The sequence below is a fragment of the Topomyia yanbarensis genome, chromosome 3 (assembly GCF_030247195.1).
Source record: "Topomyia yanbarensis strain Yona2022 chromosome 3, ASM3024719v1, whole genome shotgun sequence".
NCBI classification, from domain to species: domain Eukaryota; kingdom Metazoa; phylum Arthropoda; class Insecta; order Diptera; family Culicidae; genus Topomyia; species Topomyia yanbarensis.
The window spans coordinates 297714304-297741724 of record NC_080672.1 but is presented as its reverse complement, the minus strand read 5'-3'; the positions used below and the strand labels follow the sequence as shown (position 1 = coordinate 297741724).

The following is a 27421-nucleotide window of genomic DNA, read 5'->3' as shown; positions in this document are numbered from 1 at the left end:
GGAAGCTTGCCTTTTTTGGAAACGTTTGTATTAGTTGCTGTCCTGCAGCACATTAATTACTTCCTGTAGTCTGCAATCTGTCTGATAATGAATTGACAATTATAGCTTTACAAATTGAACCTGACACTGGATGCAGACAGTGAATCTTCAGGAGGCACCTCGACAAAATGTGGTGTAAACCACAACTCAAAATTTTGTGGACCAATGGTTCTGAATTTTGCACAGTTCTTCTTCTTCACATAATTTCCCAGGTAACTACACGAGCTTTTCGAAAAATGCTTAATATTATTATTTTTACAATAGCATGTTTATCGATTTTAGGAATAATCGGACTTTGGCTTCAAAGTGCTACAAAAAAATCGAAAATCGACCAAAAAATAAAAGCTCCCTTACCCGATCAGAATGAAATAACAAGATTATAACAGAACACATTTTTTGTAACATATTGTGTTATAAATTAGGTCTCGTTAGTAGTTAAAATAACAGAAATTTATAACAAGTTACAATGCGAGTTATAGTTTTGAAATATTTCTGTTATGTGTTTCTGATCGGGTAGTTACTTGTGGAATGATGTGAAAAACAACTGTGCAAATGTCTCAACGATTGGTCCAGTAGATTTTGAGTTATTATGTACACCGCAAAACCAGTTTTCAACGTGGCACCAGACCGAATACACAAACAATCTTTGTATCGAAAACAAATTAAAGAATCCATTTTTTTGCCTATAATACCATACACCCCTTAAGTTCCAACACGATTTAGGCGATTCTTCCGAATTCAACTTTTTGCGTCATTTTGCCAAGTCATCTGTCCAGTCTCAACTTTCCCAACTCTTTCATACCGTGTGCATATCTGTTTTATCGCTAATAATCAAAACGAAAATTTGTTCTACAGTGGAAATGCTAATCGAAGATCTGACGGAAAATTATAAATAGTGAAACCCAAAAAAATACATCAAAGTCCATAAATAAAATTATTGTCGCTCCTTGTATATTGATAATATAATATAATATTGATTCATTCGCTACAATTATATGTCTACTTAAGGAAAGCCACAATAATGGCAACATAAAACTAGAAAGCTAGTTCTACACTTGAAATGTGACTATATTGTCTAAAATATGATTTTTCAGCATCGGTTCGGCTTTTTAACGCAGACAATCGAAGAGGTTTTACAATTTTTCAGGATTGAAATCATCCCATACAGATTTAAAACAGTTCCAGATATTAGTTTTTTGGTCGCACTTTTCTGTTTTCTTTTTCGAGATCTTTTCAAATAAGTTAAATCGGATTCGAGCGCCTACTACAAATAATATGACCTGATAAGCGAGAAGATTTGGTTTAATATGTACTCGATGTTGATTGGTTATACTATGCGAAAGAAATATATTTAATTTTATATTTATCCAAATATACTAAGAAATGCAATATTTTATCGTAAGTGGTGTAGTTCTACGTGTCCAGTTCGTGAAACCCCCTTTGTATTTTTTAAAGCGTATATCTGCTGCTGATGTTTAAATTGATGGCGGCAATGCTTTGTCGGAAGCTAGTTGGGAGCTGTTTTGAGTCCACATAAATTTTTATGAAGAAGTCTAACCAAAGTTGACGGGGAGAGTCTAGCCAAAGTTGACGCTCAGTAAAAATATTTCAAACGCAAGGAGTGGGCAGGATCTGAAAAGTCTGGAAAGGTTGGGGTGGTGTGTAACGACTTTTTTTTAAATTGCGTCTTCGAAACGGTATGTTGCGTATCATTAAACGATTTTTCAATTAAAAATATAAAAGTATAGAGATCCTGATATCCATTCAAGTGAAAATAAAGACGCCATTTTTTCATTTTTTTTTTTCATTTAAATACGATTTTTGGACCAGTCTAACGTGCCTCTGACGAAATAATACGTACCTAATATTATTCGATAAGGAACAATTTAACCAAATATTACAAATTCTGAGAGTTAGTTTTAAGCTGAGGTTCAAAAATGGTTGTGTTCAACAGCGTTTGTAATAATATTGTCTTATTTAATACAGTCATCATCACTATAAAACGATAATGCTGGATATATAATGAAAAATAATTAAAAACTCCCTTAAAATATCATAATTTTGCACCAATTCAATTTTTTTAGCGATTTATGATATACTCCTAATTTTGCCACACTATGAAGTATGCTTTTAGGTATGCAAAACAAATTGTAACTAAACTAAAATAAAAGCAAAAAATAATTTAATATTTGGCCGGGATTTTTTTCTAGTTACTCTATTGTGCATAGGTTAGTATTAAGTTTTTTCGCCAAATCATTATCAGAGATGTTGGGATCAGCCTTAATTTTCCGAATGACCGTGGATTGGTGTTAATGAAATGCAAAACCCTCCCTAATAGGGTCAAAATAGGCTATTTACTATAGGTGTTAATATTAGCCTCTGTCGGTGTGGGAGCTTCTAGGAAAATACACGAAGGTTAAGTTTCTGAACGCTTTAAAACCCTTAACTGTTTGTTATTAAGTAATAACACATCAATTGTCTTTTCAGGATTTCAATGATTTGTTATTACTGCTTTAAGGCGTTCATATTTCTTGGAATAAAAATATTATTTGATCCAAACAGTGGGAAAGAAATGTCAAATATCAAAATGGTCCACACGAATCGATATGCATGAATAAACATGTTATATCACATCGCACTATTCATTGTCACGTATTAGAAACCAAATCAAGAATGAGTTTATAATCGACAAAGTGCGGGCCTACATTATCCTACCATTACATAAAGACTCAAAGACACCAACTATAGCCAAATCGGTTGATCTGACTGAGTGATGATGCTATATAGACTACGTTTCAGTGGCGTGGTTGCCCGAGTTCATGGCCAACCTCGCGGATAGACGTTTTCACTTCTAAAAACATGCCAGTAAAATGCCGTCCAGTGACTCCTCATTCAGCAGAACGACTCTTTTTTTCCGTTTGATGACTTCATTGCCAAACATTTCTTTCAGCAGTCAGCTAGCGACGGATCCCCAAAAATGTCTCACTCTTCTTTGCCTTCCTGTACCTGGGTACAGACGACCAAAACCAGGCAGCAGCTCTCGGTTGTGCATTTGCGTGATACTCGGGACGGTTGTTTTTCGTTCGCTCGCTAAGTGTGGATCACTTTCCACGCCAGCCATGATTGATTTTCACTTGTATGACGTGTTACTGCGGGGGTGGATAATTGATAATTTCAGTATGGAAGTCAGGATAGAGAGTCGGAGAATCATGTTTCACAGGAACTACATTACATCATTGTCGCGCACCGAAGTTTCGTTGTTGAACCGACTGGCTGGTGGTAAAAATGTGTGATTTGCAAAGATCAATCGCTATATTAGATCGTAAAAAAAGATTTATTGTCCGCTTCGAGTTAGCACAATGTTCCACCTGTTGACACTTAATGACCTCATAACTCAGCGAATAATTGTTCGGGATATGTAACGAACCCGACAGAACCGGCGACCGCCGCCCAAAAGTCAACCGGTTCGGGGTGCCACAATGGTATGTGCTCGCTGATGGTTGACACTACTGCTAAGGAAGAGTAGTAGTAGAAGAAGAAGAAGACTGCGCAATTTCGTGTTCGAAAGCCAAAGCAAATATTCGCGAAAATAGATTGCTTGTATTTTTAAAACAGAGAGAAATTCGACTTGACACTGAACTTGGAAAATTTTTCTGTTTGCTGCTGTTTTCTTTGGGCTCATCTGATCACCCAGCAGTCAAGCGGAATGATATAGCTTTTGTGTTGTTAATCAACGTCAAGAATTTCACTCGGTGAAAGTGAGCTTTCGTTGACCTGAACATCACAAACAAGTCAATTTGCGGGGAATCAAATCTATTACATTTTGCGTCAAGTGAATCTATAGTAATCGGAGAAAGGCTGGCTTCGTTGTTATTACCTAAAATATATCATGTAATGCCAAATATCTGGTTTACAAAACTTTTAATTTCATTGTCATCCCAATTGTATCAACAAATATGCGTATTTCGAGGACGTCTTGCGATCCTCATCAGCGGTGTCTGTTGAAGAAATGTGGAAACATTTATCAGTGGTTGCGTGACCCTTTATTTTAAAGGTAAAAACTAAGATTTAAATAACGACTATTGGTTACTAAAGAGGCTGAATTTCTGTTACAAAGGCTCACTATCTTAACCGTTTATTTACCATTTATCGCTCAGGGTCATTTCAATACAGTTCGAGATCGACAGGCTTCGTTTGAAAAGGATTTGAATAGATTTTCCTCGGATTGAGTATTTTTGACATGTCTCGTGCTCGAACAATACTGACAGATAAATAGGAAACAAGCGATAGAGATTGCGAGTCTCTGGAGATTCAGCGTTCTTAATATTTACTACTGCTGAATTTCAACAGCAACAGCTATCAACTACCTATCTGTCAACATTCCCAATGGGCCGCATTCGAGGATAAATTTAATCACCCGAGAGGAAATAACTTTCGAGCTGTCAAGAAAAAAAATCTTTAAATAGTTTGCAGCATAAGATTCAATGTTAGAGCTCCGATAAATTGAATTTACAAATGTTTTACTTCTTTTGTGTTTTATGATGTCCTTGATAGGGGGCGAGCATAGCGTAGTTGGTAAATCGATTGCCTTGTATGCAGCTCGCCAGGGTTCGATTGCCAACCCCGCACATAGGGTTAGAAATTCTTCATAAGAGATTTTCTAACCAGAATAAAAGAGGCGAATGACCTTAAGGTTAAAACCTCTGAAATCAAAAATAAAAAAATTAAAGGGTTGTGTACAGGACACGACCACGGTGACATTAAAAATATAGCTTTTTTATCTATCACACATATCGACTCACGTTCTTGTTCACTCGCCTGTTTTCATATGTTACAATTTGCTATATACCCTCCCCATTAAAACATAATTTATTGAAGGTCTTTTAACGGTAATCTATTAATTAATCAAGTATCTCACTAGGTGATTGGCATTATTTGGCTGATCCATCTAGTAAAAATAGGCTGGTCTGTCCAGAAAATATATTCAAAAGAAAAGTTCCATATCGAGAGCTGTGATGAGGAAACCCACGCCCGCCAACGGAAATATACAGATTCTCCATAAAATATGAAATTTCATTTTCCATTTAAATTTTCAATAATGTACTAATGAACTTAAGTAAACAATCTTAAGTGTAAGTATTTCTTGATCGATTAGTGGTGGAAAAATGAAATTATTTGATAAATTACATTGTTATGCAACGTTCGCACTACCAGTTAAAACGGGTTTTTATGCTATCTTGGTGACATTTTTCTTGTTGCTAATTATTAAAACGTGTTATAACTCTGTAGTGTAAACATTGTATTATTAAACCAATTCTGCAGCGTTTTATGTTATATAGGTGTTTTATGTGGTAATAGGACTGACATAATTATATCTTCAGTACAGCGGTTTGTTTCATAATTTAAAACAGATTTATTTTAAAATTTAAATTAGTATACCCAACCGTATTTGTTGTATACCTTAAAACGCAATTAGAACTGTGTTTTAAATACATAGGGTAGGACAGATATTCTGACTGGTTAAACTGGGAAAACAATTTTAAGTCCAGTAACGCTTAAGACATGGCTTGAATTTGAATCGAAAAAGAACACCCGCTTCAACTGCTGCTGGGACGGTAAGTTCTGTTTTAAAATTTTCCGTTGTGTGCAGTACGAAACAAAAGTGTTTGAAATTAGAAAACAAAAAGTTCTGCTGGGAATGTGATTGTTTCCGATGCAATTACACTCAGATTTTTCACGCAGGGGATACAGGCCGTGTAAATGAAAACCGCGTAAATTAAAAAAAAACGCGTTAATGAAAACCGCGTAAATTTCAAAATCCGCGTAAAAACCTGAGTGTGCTCTCCTATATAAAATACTACGCTGCTGAACAGTGCAATAACTACAGAAGCACGTTGTCAGATGCCTTACTGATAAAAAACATATAACCGAAATATGAAACATGAAAACCAATTGGCTCTTTACCCTACGCAGCTACAAAGCGCCGTAAACATGGATTAACAAGTTACAACGCACACGCATGCATAAAAATAAATATATTTTTTTCAAACGCAACACTCTTAAGCAGCACACACCGTATTGAATTAAATCCAAACCACCCCGCCCACCCACTTTGCAAATCATTCTGTGACACCATGCTGGTACCCGACAAATCCGCACACGGCCACCGCTGCCGAAAATGCATAGCGTCTACCGCTTATTGTAGTGCCCAGACGCTGCAGCCATGATCTTACCCGTTCGACATAAGAACAAAAACTGATTCAAACGGGTACGCGTCACCTCTATTTATAAACTAACCGTATATGGTTTAGTCACTTAGGTGCGATGGTGTGCAAATGCCAACGTTACCGAAAATCGATAGCGCTTATTGCATCGCCCGGAGGCGACGTTGCTCGTGTGGGATAAGAGCAACAACTGATTTAAACGGACATGCGTTGCTTCTATTTATGACTTTTCGTGTTTCATTGAGCAACTAAGCTGCCCTCTTTTGACGGCTGTGTCTGAGAAATCTGCCTCACGAATGGTATTTTTCCCGTTTTTGTGAACTTTTTAATTTTACCAATTTCCAAAAGTCTACTTTTATTGGGGAGATATTAAATTATTACCAATATTTAAGTTAGGTGTTTCTGAATCGGTTGGTGTATGAATGATTAAAATCCATCTAGTAATATCGGAGTTATAAGCGTGCAAACCTTACATAGTTTCGTTACATGGGAGATAGTTTAGATTTTAGAATGACACCTAGCCCCAGATAGTGGAGTAAGACATTTTTAATGTCAAAAAAAATAAAAAAATGTCTTAATTGCCACCAGCAATACATAACACGTATTCTGTATTCGAAAAAATAGAAATAAGTGGGGGGATGTTATCAAGCAACGTCATTATCGTTATTATTTATGTTCAGTCGTTCCTTTTTATTTATTTCATCCAATTTGTAAATTTAACTCAATTTAATTTTGTAACTTTTCTTTGAAATTTTCTAATTTTTTATTTTTTTGCTTCTTTTTTTGCCTTTCTCATATAGAAAGGTTATGCAATCACTCTGAAAAACATCAACCTAATCCCGGCCCGGAGGGCCGAGTGTCATATTCCATTCGACTCAGTTCGTCGAGATCGGAAAAAGTCTGTATGTGTGTGTATGTGTGTATGTATGTGTGTGTATGTGTGTGTATGTGTGTGTGTATGTGTGTGTGTATGTGTGTGTATGTGTGTGTGTGTATGTATGTGCGTATGTGTCAAATAATGTCACTCATTTTTCTCAGAGATGGCTGGACCGACTTGCCCAAACTTAGTCTCAAATGAAAGGTGCAGCCTTCCCATCGGTTGCTATTGAATTTTGGATCAATCGGAATTCTGGTTCCGGAATTACGGGTTTCAGAGTGCGGCCACACAGAAATTTCTCATATAAACTATAGGAAAAATTAAAAATAGAATTTTTATTTTTGATGCTAAATGTGTTCAAGGTGCATGAAACGTCGAGGTTTGATGCAAACTCGAAAAAAATTTGACGACGATTCACTTTTTTGGATTTTGGCACATTTTTGCCTTTCTCATATAGAAAGGTTATGCAATCACTCTGAAAAACGTCAACCTAATCCCGGCCTAATCCTAATTTTTTTTTCGACTCGCATAAGGTTTCTGGATTTTAACAGGGGCGTAGTTAATGGTTTACGGAGAGGGGTTACACCCCCCTCTACTGTTCACTTTCCTCCTTTAAAAATCTCTTTAAATCACCCCTCAGACCACCACCCCATCTTGCCCTCGTACCCCTCCCTTTCAATCCCCATCATCTTTAAACCACCACTGTATCACAAAGCATACCAATTTAAGCTGGGGAGTCGTTCGTTCATGGGACTTTCGCCCTCCTCACATACATACCCCCGCATGACAAAATGAGTTAGCAAGCAGATAACATTAATCTAATGCTGATTAGGCTAACGGAGTATGATATTTTTTGTTTCAAGTGTTTCACCGTCGACACGTAGCTCATCAAGTTCGTGGCTGGCAGGCCATTGTGTATAAGTGCAAAGTGTACTAAGAATGTAATGGACATTTCCACAATTATGTTGAACATAAAAAGCCTCCGTGCCATAGTTTAGAGAAATGAGAAAGGCACAATTGCACCGCTAGGTGGATTAAAACAGGTTTTTGTTATAGTGTCGCTGAAAAGGCCTAAACCAAAGGTCGAAACGTCGGGCAATAAACAAATTTTCGTTTTGCTTGCAACAAGACTAAGACAGCCGACCAAAAATCACCATGAATTATAATTCCACTCGTTCAAAAACAAAATATGTCTAAAAATAAATTCAATTTAGACCAGGAATTTGAGCTTTTTTGGAAACTTCTGCTAAAAAAATTGAGCATGCATCGAGAAAACCGAAATATTTTGAGGTAAGATTCAAAGATTGGCTTGAAGGCTACTTAATCGCTCCTGAATTGCAATTGGGCCGACCACAAAAGAATTTTTCCATGAATTGTGATCGAGTAAAACGACGAAAGAATTTACGAAATTACGAAAATCGCAATAATTGCGTGCTGCTAACCTACGCACGCACACTACGACAAAATAATTATTTTTGAGCCACGCCAATAAAAGGAGATTTGTTCTCACATGTTTTAATATTCAAAGCAAATTCAGCGCATGAACATTACAATTATACAATGTTTAGAACGATTACATCAAAATAATTATTTTTGAGCCACCCTAATGAGGGAGAATTTCTTTTTCTGACTTGTTTCAATATCAAAAATGAATCGGTTGCATGAAAGTTACTTTTAAAATATTTTATGAGCCGTTTCGACTGAAAAAATATTTTTGAGCCATCCTAATAAATAGTAAAGATTTATAATTAATGTATTTAACATCGAAAACGAATTGAGCGTACCAAAATTACGTAAAACCGTCGTATGGGAACTGATACGACAAAATTTTGACTTTCGTCCGCCTTTTGCCCTAAGCCGAGCCATTGTGCTCTAGTTGGGCGCCTACTTCGCGTAAGTTCTGCGAACTAATGAATAATCCAACATCGATATGTGTTAGATATGTGGTATCTCACTGTTAGGTGGCTTAAATCGGCTTTTGCGTTTTAGCACTGATTTTTTAAATACTTATTATTTTGGATCAAACCGTACTTATTTTTATATCGCATCAATATCCATCGATATGTATCATAAACATTCATTTTGGAAATCAGATTGCCTCAATGATTGATATTCAATAGATCAACAAAACATCCATTTTTTTCAACTAGCTGATTAACACGAAAAATCAGAAACATAAAATTTATAAGTAAAATAAGAATTTAAGGAGTTCATCATAGAAAATGTCTCATAACTCGAATACTGTGAGTGACACAGACAACATGTCTTCTCTAAAATTAAAAAAAATACTCTCCTGTGCAACTTTATTGAAGACGGCCAAGATCTATCTCTTTCGGTTCAAAAGCAAAATTTTCTATAGCCTACCATAATCAAATTTTTGAAACATAATATTACCAAAAGATGGCGCTTTTTACACACACAAAAACATTGTAAAATGTATGTAAAATCGGTAATATGAACAGTTTTGACTCCAATGTATTTCATACCTCAAAACGCTGTTTTGGACCGCTGTGCAATGCGCTGAACAAAGATGGCAGATGCTGCTCTAGGCAACGGCTGCAAATGGTTAGGGCGTTAACAGAATTAAGACGAAAGTAGGCTAATAACCCTATGCCATCGCTTTGAATTGCAAGTTATTCGCAAAACAAAAGAAATTTTTGTTTGGATGAATTTTTTGAAGTATTTTCTATAAATTCAAAAAAAATTAAATTGCAGTCTCCATAATTTGTAATAGATTCATGTATAAAAATGTAGGGTATTTTGACATTCTTGGGGAGAGGGCCTCACTAACTTTTGAACCAATTTTTATGAAGCTACATTATCCATAAGACAGTCTCTATTTTCAGCATAAAACTAAACCCTAGATGCCACCGCTTTTAATTTAAAGTTAGTTTTTAAATAAATGTTTGCCACACTGAGCTGCTGGTCGTTGTGGCGGCAACAGTTGCATTTAGCAAATTTGGGAATTTCCCCAAAAATGTGGCAAGCGAATGCGGCAGTGAATGCGACAGGCACATTTTTAGCAATTAAAGTTTAATTCTACTTATTTAGTCTAATTTTTGGATGTACAGTAGAGTGGCCCAAGGTTGAATGAAAAAAAATGCAATGTGCGGAATTTCAAACCTTGCACCTGAATTCGGTAGTTTGGTTGGCTAATAAGCTTCCCTGAAAATTTCAGCTCATTTGGTGCACTGGAAGTGGTTCCGCAAACGGCTCAAAGTTTGTATGGGAAAAATTGACCAAATGTATGGAGAAACGCACCAGTTTCACATTTTCGCCTTGTTGCTATTATCACCCTACTAATGTGAATCCGTTGGTTCGAGCAGCGTCTGCCATCTTTATTCAACGCATTGGCTCAAATGCTAGGGCGATAATTTCGAATTAAGACCTTTTTTATGGTTTAACACTCCTTCGTCATTATCAACAGCTCGAGATGATATGTGCTTGAGTACGAAATTACTTATTTTAAGAAAAAAAATATGTCGCAAAATCCGTGTTATTTGAGGAAGCCACGCAAAAGTTTTTTTTAAATAATAAGCAAATTTGTTGAAGTTTTGGATTTTTCAATGGCTCCTCCAATTTATTCCGTCAAGTGTTTCCACTCACGAGATATGACCCAATATTATATGTATAGGATATTCTCAGGCACTCTAGCGCCACCCAGTGGAAGAATTCTTAATAAAAATGTGCTCGGTCGGAAAGCCCTTGATCTTATGATTTACTTTGTCGAAGCGTCCACCCCGCTAAGTGTTTCCGATCATGAGATATGACCCAATATATAAGTTAACTATAGATCATTTGCATACTCCCTAGCGCCACCTAGTGGGATAATTCTGCATTAGCCTGTTCTTCATCGGAAAGCCCTTGACATTCTGATCCAGTTTGCCAAGATACTACCCTTCCAAATGATCAGCATTTCGTGTTATTAAAAATTGAAATTCATGTAGTTATCCACCTCATGCAAATCGTGCGTTCACCATAAGCCGCTTCTTTCACTTTCGACAGAGCCACACCGATCAGAATGAAATAACAAGATTATAACAGAACAAAAATTTTGTAACATATTGTGTTATAAATTAGGTCTCGTTAGTAGTTAAAATAACAGAAATTTATAACAAGTAACAATGCGAGATATAGTTTTGAAATATTTCTGTTATGTGTTTCTGATCGGGACCCCAACCACCGACAAACTGACATGACACTGTATTTTCAAATTTGGCAAGATATTATTAGAGAGTCGACACAAAATTTTGTAACTCGTACTGTCAAACGGACGTTCGTTTGACAGTACGAATTACGAAATTTTCAGTCAACTCTCTAATAATCATCGAAGCTACTCTATGTAACTAGAGTTCCTCCAGTAGAAGTTTGGACAAGAGAAAATAGATAACCATAGTTTCAAGGCACTTGGCTCAAAGAAGTTGGGTTATACTTGAAATAGTTAAAGAAAACTATAACCTTAGAAATATATGTTCTAGTTTTGTTGAACATTTGATAAACAGCTGAATAAATTTTGTAAACATATATATAAACAATATTTGACAAAATATGAGGTAAATCAGGGTGTTGCAATTAGTAGTTAGTATCTAAATTTTGCTATGCCTACATTATCCTAAACTATAAACTAACTGTTATACGCTTATCGTCTAAAAGAAAAAGGAGCATCTCTAATTGTTATCACATACACTGATTGTATGATAGCAAAGTAGTATGCAGATCCGAACGATAGTAGGTAGAAGATAGTAAGAAAAATTTCTGGCCAGTCAGTAGCCAACCGATTGCCTTTAAATAAACACGGCCTCTACACGCGCTTTTTTTGCAATAAATCTGTGTATTGTTTAGCTTCAATAAAGTGATTATTATTCGGAACGTTATTCGGAAGTGGTACTTTTTTTCGGAACCGAATTTCACCTATGAACTAGGATACAATATTGGAAGGAAGTGGGACACTTTGGAGAAGGAACATCTACCGGAAAGGAAAGGATTGAACATCAGGGAACAGTGTAAGAAAGGCCTACAGATCAGTAAAGGTAGAAAAGGAGGTAACGCTGGATTTGGAATTGTTGGAAGTTAATGCCAATGGTGTTTGGGGAGTTTTAACTCGACCCACGAACCGCGATCCAACATTTTTGGTGCCGTGACCAGGATCTGCGGTCAAGTTCGAGCCACATGCACCATTGTTCGATCGGTCATTGTTCTTGGCTTGGTCAAAGTAGCGCGCGCAAATCGTCATTTTGCTGGCACTTCTATCACCATCTAATTGCGCCATGAGATGCAGATGAAATATTTCCTGAGCCTGAAAGTGCACTTAGCAAGAACACTCACTCGAGTTCTCACTCTGCGTATCAGACAGCAATAGTTCTTCTCGAAATATTTTGGAAAACCATAAAAAACTTGCTGGCGATATTATTTCTACAAGGCCTTATAGATTAAGGCCACAGGTGAGTGGCATTCCAAACAATTTTATTCTGCATTTCGGTGCTACTTGGATCTTTCTGTTTCTTTTCGCACATGATTAACCACACAACGTTTTGCTGTTTCACTGGTGAGTGAGCACGGTTTTGATATTTACGGAGCTGGAATAGTGCATGCAGAAACGAAGACGATTGAATACGTGACAACCTCTTGGAATGGTTGGCTACATGTGGGATATTTTAACGGTGGAACTCGGATATTTTTTTAAAATTAGACAAGGCCTATTGCATACAGGCCTCAGGTGAGTGCCTGTCCAATATATTTATACAGTGTTTGTGGTGTTACGCGGTGCTATCATCTCGTTGCATGTTCTTCGCTGGCGCTTTTGGAGGATACGGAGATTAGGCAGATGCATTTACTGTGCCAACGAAAGCAAGGAAAATTACAATTACTTGATGACGTCACTGTATTCAACCATCCGGCGGACTTGAATTTGCACTCCAGGGTTTAGTCGATCAATTCGTACGGCGTATTACATAGGTTCATATTTAGAATTATATAAGGCCTATTATTGAAAGGTCACAGGTGAGTGACACTCCAAGTTTTTCCACCTGTGCTGCGGGTGCGCTTATGGATTTTTTCTTTTCGTGCCTTGGTGAAACTTGCTTTTGTGAGCTGGAACTGCATGTCCTTCTACCATTGTCAACGGAACATAGCAAGAGATTCTTTTATTTCCGACGGGGACCGGAAGCCGATCAATATTAAATACAAGGCCTATCTTGGACAGGCCTCAGGTGAGTACCTGTCCAAAGAATCCTATTTTGATTAGCGGTACTTCCTGGTTCCTTTTTATCATTTTTGGTCTCCGGAGGATTTATTTGTGTTCCTGAGCTAGTGTTGGTAGTGGGTATGGCAGAACGATTGATAAAAGAAAAAATCAAGAAGCGGGAGCGCATGTTTGCATCGTTGAAGCGGCATGCTCAATTCTTGGATGCCTACGATTCGGAAACACAAAGCGGGCAGGTTCAGAGTAGGCTGGACAAACTGGAGAAAAAATGGGAGGAATTCGAAGAAGTTCAGGAGGAAATTGCTGGGTTGGATGAAAAAGACGAATATGAGGAGGAAAACAACAGGGTGTATGCAAGGTTTGAGAACCTTTATTTTGAGTTGCGAGCAGCTTTGCTGAGTCAAATTGCCCCTTCGATCCCATTTGCACCAAATTTTGACACCAGCGTTGCGCGGAATCACAGCTCGATTGGATTTCATTCTGGAGTACGTCTGCCGCAGATTTCATTACCAGATTTTGATGGAGATTATCGAGGATGGCTATCGTTCAAATCTACGTATGAATCTCTCATTCATGAATCGGCGGAAATTAACGATGTTCAAAAATTCCATTATTTGAAATCAGCATTGAAGGGAGAGGCGGCAAAGCTCATCGAGTCGTTGACGATCACTGGCGGAAATTATGGTATAGCTTGGGCTACTATAACCAAACGATATTCCAACGAATACCTGCTCAAAAAGCGTCATCTTCAGGCTTTGATGGAATATCCAAAGATCGATAAGGAATCTGCTGCTGCAATTCATGGATTAGTTGACGAGTTCGAGCAGCGTTTAAAAATCCTCAAACAGTTGGGTGAAAACACGGATAGTTGGGGTGCGCTGATAGTACATTGGATGTGTTCAAAATTAGATGGGCAGACACTCCAGCTTTGGGAGGACCATGCTGCATCGGTTGATGTACCTACTTTTGCTGTTCTGGTGGCATTTTTAGAGAAACGAACACGGGTTTTAGATGCTGTATCATCGAATGCGATAGAATGCTCCAATGCTCTTCAAAAATCTACATTTAAACGTCCAAAATTAGCGGTTCACGCTGTCACTGGTAACGAGCGGGTCGGCGCAGCTTGTCCATGTTGTGGTGACAGTCATTATATGGCGCGATGCGCGAAGTTTTTGAGTTTGAGTCTCAAGGAAAAATTGGAGTTCGTGAACAGCAAACGATTGTGCAGTAACTGTTTTCGAGTCGGACATTGGGTACGAGAATGCAACTCAAACTTCAACTGTAGGACGTGCGGCAAAAAACATCATTCTCTCATTCATCCGGGTTTTCCACCCAGCAACGGCGGGTCTTCTAGCAACACAGCAGGTGGACAATCTTCACGGAAATCTGATGCGCAAACAGCATCAGCAAATGTTGCGACGAGTGGAGCAGAAGCAAACGAAAATGAAATTTTGGAGGACGAAGCAGTTGGATCTTACAGTGTTGGAACGAAAAGGAGTGCATCCAACGTGTTCTTGTCTACGGTTGTATTAGCAGTACGGGATCAGCATGGTGAAAAGCAATTAGCTCGGGCCCTTCTTGATAACGGCTCGCAGGCAAATATTATGAGTGAGCGATTGTGCCAAATGCTGAAATTGAAACGGAGGTCGGTAAATGTTCCTATTTGTGGGGTCGGACAGTCAGAATCGAGGGCCAAGCATGCAGTCAGTACAATCATCAGTTCTAGAGTGACAGAATTCTCGGTTGGGGTGGATTTCTTGGTGTTACAGCGGGTCACTTCTGAACTACCTTCGGCTAGCGTAGCGGTTTCGCACTGGAAGATTCCAGATAATTTGCGAATGGCTGATCCAGAATTCAACACCAGTAGTCGGATTGATTTACTAATTGGGGCGGAGCATTTCTATCGGTTCTTGTATGAGCGCGAGATGAAACGAATTTCATTGGGCCCGGGACTCCCCATTTTGGTGGACACTGTATTCGGTTGGGTTGTCTCGGGCAAGTGTGTAAACTCTAGCAATCAATCAGTTAATTGCTACATGGCAACTGCATCGGAAAATTTGGAGGATATACTTGAACGATTTTGGAAAGTGGAAAGCTCTGAAGATCAACCGCCTTGGTCTAAAGAGGAACAGGATTGTGAAGCACACTTCGTTAAAACTCATGGTCGTTTGCAGGATGGAAGATACATTGTTCGCCTGCCAAAGCATATACATTTCGATAGGATGGTTGGAGAATCAAAAACTATGGCATTGGAGCGATTTTCGAAGCTGGAAAAACGGTTGGAGCGAAATCCGGAGATGAAAAATCAATATCACGCCTTTGTGAAGGAGTACGTGGACCTAGGGCATATGAAATTGCTAAAGGAAGAGGAGTTGAATGCAGACATGGATAAAGCTGGTAGTTTGAAAGGCTACTACTTACCCCACCATGCAGTGGTGAAGGAATCAAGCAGTACAACAAAAGTGCGCGTTGTGTTTGACGGATCAGCCCGAACTGATAGTGGTTTTGCTCTAAACGATGCGCTTCTGAAAGGACCGACGATTCAGGATGTACTATTAAGTTTGCTGCTGCGTTTTCGGAAGCATGAAGTCGCCCTCGTCGGAGATGTTGAGAAGATGTACAGACAGGTACTTTTACATCGGGATGATATTCCTTTTCAACGTATTTTCTGGAGATTTTCTACGAATGAGCCCATCGAAACATATGAACTGTTAACGGTTACATACGGACTAACACCTTCGTCTTTCTTGGCAATTAGAACATTGCACCAGCTTGCTGCTGACGAAGGTGCGAGCTTTCCTTTGGCGAGTGCAGCGCTAGTTCACGATTTCTACGTTGATGACTTTATCGGTGGAGCTTCAAGTATCCCGAAGGCAATCCAGTTGCGAAAGGAGCTCGCTGATCTCATGTCAAAAGGAGGTTTCGTACTACGGAAATGGTGTTCAAATCGTCCTGAAGTTTTGGCTGGAATTCCTGCAGATCAGCTCGGCACTAACCTGTCGATTACGTTTGAGCTGAATCCTGATGAAGAGGTGAAGACTTTAGGAATTACTTGGGATCCAAGCACTGATCACCTACGATTCGTTTACGACATTGCAGAAAATAGCGATATTTGGACCAGGAGACGCATGCTTTCGGCTATAGCAAAGCTGTTCGATCCACTTGGATTGATTTCGCCGGTGGTGGTCTCAGCAAAAATTATTATGCAAGAACTTGCTTTGCTGCAAACTGGATGGGATGCTCCTGTGCCGCCCTCCCTGGAGAAGAAATGGACAGATTTCTACGGCCAGTTGTCCAGATTATCAGAGCTACGAATCAGTAGGTTTGCATTCATTTCCGGTTGGGTCAACGTTCAGCTTCATTGTTTCGCTGACGCCTCCGAGTTAGCATATGGAGCGTGTTTATATATACGTACAGTGGATCGAACAGGAAATGTGCGAATCGAGTTGCTGTCTGCTAAGTCCCGCGTCGCTCCGCTAAAAAGAATAACACTTCCGCGACTAGAACTCTGCGCTGCAAGGGAAGCAGCTTGTCTGCATGCGAAAGTAGTCAAGTCTCTTGATTTGACTGGTTGCAAGTGTACCTTTTGGTCTGATTCTACCATTGTGTTACACTGGCTAAAATCTCCTCCTAACACGTGGAAAACGTTTGTGGCTAATCGTGTTTCTACTATTCAGACGCTGTCACATGGACATTACTGGCAACATATCTCGGGAAAGGAGAATCCTGCCGATTTAGTCTCTCGCGGTATGTCAGTTGAAGACTTTCTTCAAAGCTTGCTGTGGAAATGTGGGCCTCCGTGGTTGCAGTCGTCGGCTGAAATATGTCAATCCAATACCCGAGACGTGAATTTCACTGATGAGGAGCTGGAGACACGAAAGCTAGTTCATACTGCCATTGTTGTGCCAGAGCCGAATGCGCTGTTCATGATGCGTTCTTCGTTGGAGCCACTTTTGCGCATTGTTGCATACTGCATTCGTTTTACTCGCAACTGTCGGAATGTCAAAAGTCGCAATCGTTCCCCATTTATAACTGTCGAAGAATTCTCAACGGCAAAGTTGGCTTTGGTCAAACTATTTCAAGCCGAGTGCTTCGAGAATGATCTTAAACATTTGCACAAGCACGGACATGTCCATAAAAGGTCTACGCTTAGGTTGCTTCGTCCTTTTCTTGATAAGGCCGGCATCATTCGAGTTGGTGGTCGTCTTAGTTATTCCGCCCAAGAATTCACTACAAAACATCCAACAATACTTCCAAGTGTGCATCCCTTCACCAGAATGCTCGTTGATTATTTTCATCGTCAAACAATCCATGGAGGACGTCAACTAACACTAGCGGTTATGAGACAGGAGTTTTGGCCCATACATGGTAAACGAGTGGTCAACACCGTGCTTCAGAAATGTCATCGTTGTTTTCGCTGTAATCCAGTACCCATCCAGCAACCAACTGGCCAGCTTCCGTGTCCACGCGTTCGACCAAGTAGACCGTTCTCCATCGTAGGTGTGGATTACTGCGGTCCTTTTTATTTAAAGCCTCCGCATCGTCGTGCCGCAGCTCCCAAGGCATATATCGCTGTTTTTGTTTGTTTCGCCACCAAAGCGATGCATCTTGAAATCGTCAGTGACCTATCAACAGTTGGATTTATGTCGGTTTTCCGTCGCTTCATTGGATATCATGGTGTTCCGAGCGAAGTTCATTCAGACAATGCTAAAAACTTCGCTGGCGCCAAGCACGAGTTAAATGAGCTATACCGCATTCTAAATAATGAATCGAACAAAATTGGAACCGAACTTGCTCAACAAGGTATTTCATGGCAGTTTATTCCTCCTAGAGCACCCAATTTCGGCGGATTATGGGAGGCCGCAGTTCGCTCCGTCAAAACGTCTCTCAAGCAGGAAATTGGTGTACGTCAGCTCTCTCATGAAGATTTCACCACGCTTCTTGTTCAAATATCGGCTGCGCTAAATTCCCGTCCATTAGCACCATTGTCTGACGATCCCTCAGACTTCGATGCCCTCACGCCGGCGCATTTTTTGATCGGCACCTCTATGAAAGCCCTTCCAGAACGAGACCTCCGCAGCATCCCCACAAATCGTCTTGCCCACTACCAACAGCGACAGCAAATGTTCCAGCACTACTGGCAAAGATGGAGCAAAGAATATCTTTGTGAATTGCAAACATCGAGCAAGCATCTGCAACCAAGCCCAATTCGTATCGGTAGCATCGTGGTACTACGAGAGGACAACCTGCCACCACTGCGCTGGCCTTTAGCCAGAATCATCGAGGTGCATCCTGGTGAAAAAGGTATCGTTCGCGTAGTGACTGTAAAGACAGCAAACGGAATATACAGAAGACCCGTATGCCGAATATGTCCACTGCCATCGGAACACAAAAATGCCATAGCAGAAGAGAGTACAGAAGGTCCTTAAATTTTACATGTTTGTTAGATGTAAGCTTTCTATTGTTAATGGTCAATTTTAGTGTTATATGTCTAGATTATATAGTTGAAACTAGTTCAAGGGGACCGGTAATGTTGCAATTAGTAGTTAGTATCTAAATTTTGCTATGCCTACATTATCCTAAACTATAAACTAACTGTTATACGCTTATCGTCTAAAAGAAAAAGGAGCATCTCTAATTGTTATCACATACACTGATTGTATGATAGCAAAGTAGTATGCAGATCCGAACGATAGTAGGTAGAAGATAGTAAGAAAAATTTCTGGCCAGTCAGTAGCCAACCGATTGCCTTTAAATAAACACGGCCTCTACACGCGCTTTTTTTGCAATAAATCTGTGTATTGTTTAGCTTCAATAAAGTGATTATTATTCGGAACGTTATTCGGAAGTGGTACTTTTTTTCGGAACCGAATTTCACCTATGAACTAGGATACAATATTGGAAGGAAGTGGGACACTTTGGAGAAGGAACATCTACCGGAAAGGAAAGGATTGAACATCAGGGAACAGTGTAAGAAAGGCCTACAGATCAGTAAAGGTAGAAAAGGAGGCAACGCTGGATTTGGAATTGTTGGAAGTTAATGCCAATGGTGTTTGGGGAGTTTTAACTCGACCCACGAACCGCGATCCAACACAGGGCATATGGCATACACTGCATTTTCGGCGAAAGATCTACGGTCCGATCGTAAATCGTTTCATTCTCGGAAATGGTATAGTTTATTAATCAATGTGATAATAAATCACGAAGTTGTTGTAACGGCATTTAATTAGCAAGGCACAGGAAGGTGAAGTATATTTTTCAATATTATGAGCCATAGTACTCAAGGGAAAGCAAGGAGTTGAAGGAAGAAAGTTTAGAAAAGCGTGGAATAGGGTCATTTGAGCAAGCTTAGAGTTTCCCGGCGACTTAACCTTTTGCATGCTACCGCAGGAGTTAGGATCTTTTGGCATTAGAATGCAAATCACCTGAGTCTGCGGCATGTCCGGACGAGCGTAAAGTAACTTGTTACTTCATACTGTCGGAACCGACTTGAAGTTGATTCAATTTTTTCGATTCACTTTTCATGGAGTCAACCAGAGAACAAAGCCAGTCAATACCGCAATATTGTCCGTGCTTTTCCAAAGGAGAGACGATGATTATTTTTCGTCGCAGCAAGATTCGCAGCGCTATTCTGCGCAATGTATTTCTCATGGGATGAGACTTTAATAAAGGTGCAATTTTGTGTAAAAATCTTATTGTGAACAAAACATATGAAAACCTGAAACTTTAGAAGCACAGTTTTAGTCAGTTTTATTGAGAAATTCACTTGAAGTAAATAATTAGCACACATTAAACTTGGGTAATACATATTTTTCGACGTTCTTCAGCATTTATTATCAAATGCGCCAATTCAATTCGTTGCCTCAAAATGATTAAACGACTCTTTTCCAATGTAACGTACAATACTTTCTACTTAAAACGTTAATATATGACGCTCCGCTCATTTGAATTCGAAAAACTTCTGCTCGTTTGAATATGTCTTGTCCAGACTTTTACTCGAGGACTTTAGTGTTCTTTTACAAAAGACATGTTAAGTAATGATGTGTAACTCATTATGAAGATGGAGCTACTGTTCCGAGTTTAAATTATTTGCCAAAATTTTTCACTGAAATCGTTCTAGTTGTCATGTCAGTTTGTCGGTGCCCCAACTACAACCCATGACACCATTAACTTTGCGCGCTTATCACTTTGTCAGTTCTAGTTGGATTGACTTGCAGTCTTCACGAATCGATTTGTTGTTACAAGAGGATTCTTCATTTTTCTCACGACAAACATTGATCGATTACAGCGCCACCTAGATCTGAAAATGTGAAACTGGTGCGTTTCTCCATACATTTGGTCAATTTTTCCCATACAAACTTTGAGCCGTTTGCGGAACCACTTCCAGTGTACCAAATGAGCTGAAATTTTCAGGGAAGCTTATTAGCCACCCAAACTATCAAATTCTGGTGCAAGGTTTTGATTTCGAGATTTAAAGTATTTTGGGCCAGGCTAATGTACAGCGATGCCATGTATATTATTATACATCAATCGATTGCAAATAATGTAGGCTACAATTCATGAAAGAATGTTTTGTGAAATTCATATGAAACACTTCGTAAAACTCAAATACGTTGAAATTCAGTAATTTCGCTTTTTCAGCTAAAAAAGTTTGAATTTAAAGCTACGATATATGCATTGTTATACTTCAAATTAATTGCAATCGATTCATGAATAAATATGTATATGTCATCACTCCGAATGTTAAGTTATTTGCTGATTAAATGTGTACCAGGCTTGCTTGCCGCACTTTCTTCTATTGTGGTTTGAAAATGCGCTACCGCTGCGGATTTTAGTCTTAGCCGCATTTGCTGCAACGCAGTCTATTGTGTTTACGCCTTGAACCGTCCTGTCCAGCGGGTATAATTTATTGGGCACCCGGAAAAAAAAATCGATCATAAATTCATGAACAAAAGATCCCAATTTCGTGAACTGAACGATTTGCGAAAATCGTGAGCAAGTTCCTGAAATTATGAGTAATTAATCCCGTATTCATGAAACTATTTGTATTTCCAAAAAACTAGTTCACCCCGGCGTTAAAACCAAACATTCGAGGTTGTGTTGCTGTTATTGTTCCCTGGTAATTGTTAGTTTATGTTATGATTCTTGTTCATAATTTGGGAAAACACAGCCGACAGTCAAACGATGTTCATGATTTTAGGAGTTTATTCGCGATTTTTGTAATTTATTATCACGCTACCGTTTTAGTCATGCGTTTACTATGGATTTTTCTGGCAGACTGGCAGGATTTATGCGCATGAATTCAGGAGCATAGTCACGAATTTCGTAATTGCATATTTTAGCCATGAGTAGAGTGATTAATATTCATGATTTTGGGATCTAGCCGCGATTTTTGATATTTTAAACACGACTAATGTGATTTATGTTCATGATTCCAAGATGGTAGTCACGATTTTCGTAATTTCTGCTCACATTTTTGTGATATTTTATTCTAGAGCTTACTTTCGAGTTTGACACATGGAGTAATGTGACCCATTTTTATGATATCAGCCGTTTTATTCTGTGAACTATATCACGAACATGATCTGTGGTGATCAACGTAGTTTTCGTTTTCTGTCAAGACACCAAACTGAACCTTTTCAAATGACTAACGATGTTCGAGGTCCCAATAATTTTCTTATATCATATGCTAGCACCTATTACTGAAACAAAAATGATTCCACGAATAATACCCCAAATTTCGTAAAAAAATTATTACCAGAAATCTAATTTTATGAAAATTTTATTAACAGAAATTGAAAATGATTAGAAATATATTCTTAAAATAACGAAAGCACAATATAGAGCATAAATCATGTACTAGGAGTCATGAACTATTTCACGAATACATGAATAATTAATGATTATGTGAACTGTTTGACGAGCACAAATGGTCAGACGTGACTATTGCACTAGGAATCATGAACCAGTTCACGAATACATGAAAAATATTTAACGATTTCGTGAACTATTTCACGATCACGAATGGTAAGTCGTGACTATTATACTAGGTATCATGAACCAGTTCACAAATACATGAAAAATATTTCATGATTTTGTGGACTTTTTCACTTGAACACGGATATTGGATCGTGAATAATATACTAGGAATAATGAATGAGTTCACGAATACATGAGTAGTATTTGATGATTTTGTTAAATATTTCACTAGCATGAATAACAAGTCTTGACTTTTATACTAGGATTCATGAACCAGTTCACGCATACGAGAAATTCCACGAAGATCCGTCTGAAAATCTTTAAAATCGTGAGCGACCATCTTAGATTCCAATGAAACTTTACACGTTTCACCGTCATGCAAGACTAAATATTTTCCACAGGTAATAAGATTATTTTGACTCAAGAGCAACTTTTCAAAAGGGCGTAAACGTTTCTACGTGTATGAATTTCAATTTTTTTTTGTTCGATTACTGTATTTTATACAGCAAAACTATCTGAGAAAGAGTTACAGGGAATGAATACTTCTGTCCGAAAAAAATATACACTGAAAAAAAATGTTGTGTCATTTTTCAAAAAAACAAAAATTTATGATAAAAATTTAAATTGCGAAAAAACCCATTTTTTAATTTTTTTAATATTTTGTTGCCAAAAACCTAAAGAGAAAAGAAACATTTTGAATGTGATTGCATGATGAAGAAAAAATCGGTAAAAAAGTTTTCCTAACAATAACTTCGTACATGTTTTTAAATTTCATACTAATAGATATACAAAATTGTAATTCTATTACAGAATATAATTCTAAGCACCATTTAAAATCAAAATGCATTTAACATAAATCTTCCAAAATGCGATAGTTTTCGAGATATTTGAAATTTTGCTACTTCAAAAACAATTAATTCGTGTAATTATGCTCTTTTTAAAAGTTATTCGCGTTACCCCATCAAAAAATGTCAAAAATTTAATGTTTATCGTTTTAAAGACGTAAAAGCAACTTTTTTAGTGTATTTGGATCCTGGAGAAGCTTTCAATAAAAAAGTGTTCCTAACAACAACTTTTGACATTTTTTATAATTCTTACTATTTGCAGTCAAAAATACAATTTTCTTTTTGAATATGATTTCAAACGCCATTTTAAATCGAAATGCTCTTAACAAAAATTTTCTAAAATGTAGTAGTTCTCGGGATATTTTAACTTTTGTTTTAACAACACAATTATTTTGTTTTATTACGACCTTTTCATAAGTGAGTCGCATTTCTCCATCAACAATAATTAGTTTTTAAAAAGGCCCGTAAACTTTCCTGCAACTTTCTCTTTGACATTAAGGCGATATTGTGAAACATTTTAAAGTTACATGAAAACAACCAACATATGATTCAGCTATATAGTTTAATCAACAGACCCTATGGTTGAAATATATTTTGGTTGCTTTCATGTAACTTTCAAATGGTTTACAATATCGCCTTGATGTTAAAGAGAAAGTTGCAGGAAAGTTTACGGGCCTTTTGAAAAACCTATTATTGTTGATGGAGAAACGCGACTCACTTATGAAAAGGTCGTAATAAAACAAAATAATTGTGTTGTTAAAACAAAAGTTAAAATATCTCGAGAACTACTACATTTTAGAAATTTTTTGTTAAGAGCATTTCGATTTAAAATGGCGTTTAGAATCATATTCAAAAATAAAATTGTATTTTTGACTGGAAATAGTAAGAATTATAAAAAATGTCAAAAGTTGTTGTTAGGTAAACTTTTTTTATTGAAAGCTTCTCCAGGATCCAAATACACTAAAAAAGTTGCTTTTATGTCGTTAAAACGATAAACATTAAATTTTTGACATTTTTTGTTGGGGTAACGCGAATAACTTTTAAAAAGAGCATAATTACACGAATTAATTGTTTTTGAAGTAGCAAAATTTCAAATATCTCGAAAACTATCGCATTTTGGAAGATTTATGTTAAATGCATTTTGATTTTAAATGGTGCTTAGAATTATATTCTGTGATAAAATTACAATTTTGTATGTCAATTAGTATGAAATTTAAAAACATGTACGAAGTTATTGTTAGAAAAACTTTTTCACCGATTTTTTCTCCATCATGCAATCACAATCAAAATGTTTCTTTTCTCTTTAGGTTTTTGGTAACAAAATCTAAAAAATTTAAAAAAATGGGTTTTTTCGCAATTTAAATTTTTATCATAAATTTTTGTTTTTTTTGAAAAATGACACAACATTTTTTTCAGTGTATATTTTTTTCGGACAGAAGTATTCATTCCCTGTAACTTGTTCTCAGATAGTTTTGCTGCATAAAATACAGTAATCGAACAAAAAAAATTTGAAATTAATACACGTAGAAATGTTTACGCCCTTTTGAAAAATTACTCTTGAGTCAAAATATTCCAGTTGCCAGAGAATATCATGGAGATTCATACAGCGAACACACCTGCAAAGTTTCGTTCGAATCGACGATGGTCATATTTTGCGGTCGGCCGGTTTCTCATGGAATCCCTCATACATGAACTATTATACTAGGAATCATGAAACAGTTCACGAATACATGAATAATATTTCATAATGTTGTGAGTTATTTCTCGAGCACAGATATTGGATCGTGACTAATATATTAGGAATCATGAATTAGTTTACGAGGATTGAATGAATTCATGAATAAAATTCCAAGTTCATTGAAATAGTTCACGAGAAAATATCCAGAATTTTTCGATTTTGTGAACTAATGTTTCTAAATCTATGAATAACATTGTGAGTCAACCTTTGGTTTTAGTAATAATATTCTTAAAGTTGTGAACTAATTCACGTACAGAAAATCGATTTGGAAATAACATGGCGGAAACCATGACTGAAGTTCATAAAACAAAAACAAGTACACTCAAGTTTTTCTCACGCGTTTTTTGGCGCGGTATTCATTTACGCGGATTTTGAAATTAACGCGGTTTTCATTTACGCGGTTTTCATTCACGCGGCCTGTATCCTCCGCGTAAAAAAATCTGAATGTATTTCCACTTAGAAAAGTGGTAGTAAACGTTACTGAAGGGGAATTCAACATAATCATAAAACACATGTTTTACATTTCTTATAAAAGAAATGTATAGAATTCGCTCAAACTTTCAAGATTTTTTCCGAGGCCCGGAGGGCCGAGTCTTATATACCAATCGACTCAGCTCGACGATTTGGGACAATGTCTGTGTGTGTGTGTGTCTGTGTGTGTGTGTATGTAACGGACAAATTCTCATTCGTGTTTCTCAGCAATGGCTGAACCGATCTTATCCAAACCAATTTTAAATGAAAGAACTAAAAAACAGTATGAACGCTATTAATTTGTTTTTGATTCTGATGTTTAATTTCCAAGATATGAATGTTTGAATGCGTAAAAATGGCGTTTTTTGCAGTTTTTTTGAATTGTCTGCCGAAATTGACTTTATAGATTAACAATGTTTTTAAACAGCTTTAACGAATACCTTTCGAACAAGCTATAGATTGTTGAAATCGGACTATTATCAAAAGAGATATTTAACATTAAATGCGGACGACGGATTTTTATCATTTCCCATTTCCAGAAATATGACCAAAAACATGTAATCTATTATTAACGCCAAAACGGCTTATTTTAGGTCAATAGTATCTTCGGAGAATTTAATGGAGGAAATATGCCCTTTCTTTTGGTATTGTGCTTTTGCTGATTAATCCCCCTATGAGTGAGATATTTTCACAAATTTTCTTGGGAGTGAGTATATCGAAATGATGCCTTCAGCAAATGTGTAGCTCTTACTTTTACGAATAACTTTACTGAATACTTCAAATATCTATTTTGAATACTTTAAAAGTTATGGCTTGTTGTTTGTGGATTACTCTTTGTCGCCTATTTATTGTTCAATATAGTAATAATCCATTGAAATAAGCCAAACATTATTTCAATAAAACGAATTTTGTATTTCATTTTTCTATCTACAACCGCTAGAAATAATCACCGAACACTTCCAAGTTGTCTGGAAGGAACTTGATAACTTATCAGTGCAAAAATGTTCATTTCTGCGAACCTTCTGACTGCAATTTTTCTAACTAATGACCATCGGATCGATCTGAAACATATCGGAAAATGAAAAGCGAAATAAATAACTCCAAGCAACGGCGTAGCCCAGAGAAGGTTTTGGGGTTGAACACCATAGAATGCCCCCCCCCCCCCTCCCACCACACCCAACAAAAAAAATTGGATTGAAGTTGAAAATTAATTGATGCTGACTGATTTAATTCAAAATTACAATAACAATTATCTAATCCGTACATTGATAACCTGTTGTTGTAAACATCATGAGGACTTTTGATAAATTGTCGGAATGGGGTCCTGAAATGTAACTGATCTATTAGTCTTGATTTCACAGTTGTCTAATAGCATCAATATCAAATTCCTGCCTGAAAACATTCCAATAGAAAATTCCAGAGTTCTGTAATCAATCATAATCCTCAGATTTCTTTTCAAATTGAGATCGATTTTGTAGAGATGTACTGTAATAAGAGTCTTTATTTAATAGAAAGCGAAGTTAAAATTGATTTAATGTCTATGAAACATAGAACTGCTCACCAAAACATTGCATAACTTTCAACATTTGCTAAAAATGTTCTTGCCTTTCTCATTCACTCTAAAATTCGTCAATCTAATCCCGACCCGGAAGGTCGAGTGTCATATGCCAATCGACTCAGTTCGTCGAGATCGGAAAATGTCTGTGTGTATGCACATGTCTGTATGCGTGTATGTGTATATGTGGAAAAAAAATTTGACCTCTGTTTCTCAGAGATGGCTGGACCGATTTGCACAAAGTTAGTCTCAAATGAAAGGTACAACCTTCCCATCGGCTGCTATTGAATTTTTTATTGATTGGACTTCCGGTTCCGGAGTTACGAGTTGAAGAGTGCAATCACACAGCAAATTCTCATATAAACTGAAATGAAAAATTTTCAAAATCAAATTTGTATTTTTGATGCCAAATGACTTTAAAATGCATGAAACATTGAGATGTTTGACAAAAATTGGCTTTTTTTGGACTTTGGTACATTTTTGCCTTTCTC

General features: G+C 37.4%; 1 protein-coding gene across 1 annotated transcript; it reads left to right on the top strand.

Moving 5' to 3' along the window:
- Window positions 1-13464: 13464 nt before the first annotated feature.
- On the top strand, window positions 13465-18771 carry LOC131688016 (uncharacterized). The gene has a single exon (XM_058972142.1). It carries the CDS (start codon window positions 13465-13467, stop codon window positions 18769-18771), a length of 5307 nt encoding a protein of 1768 aa, XP_058828125.1.
- Window positions 18772-27421: the final 8650 nt, after the last annotated feature.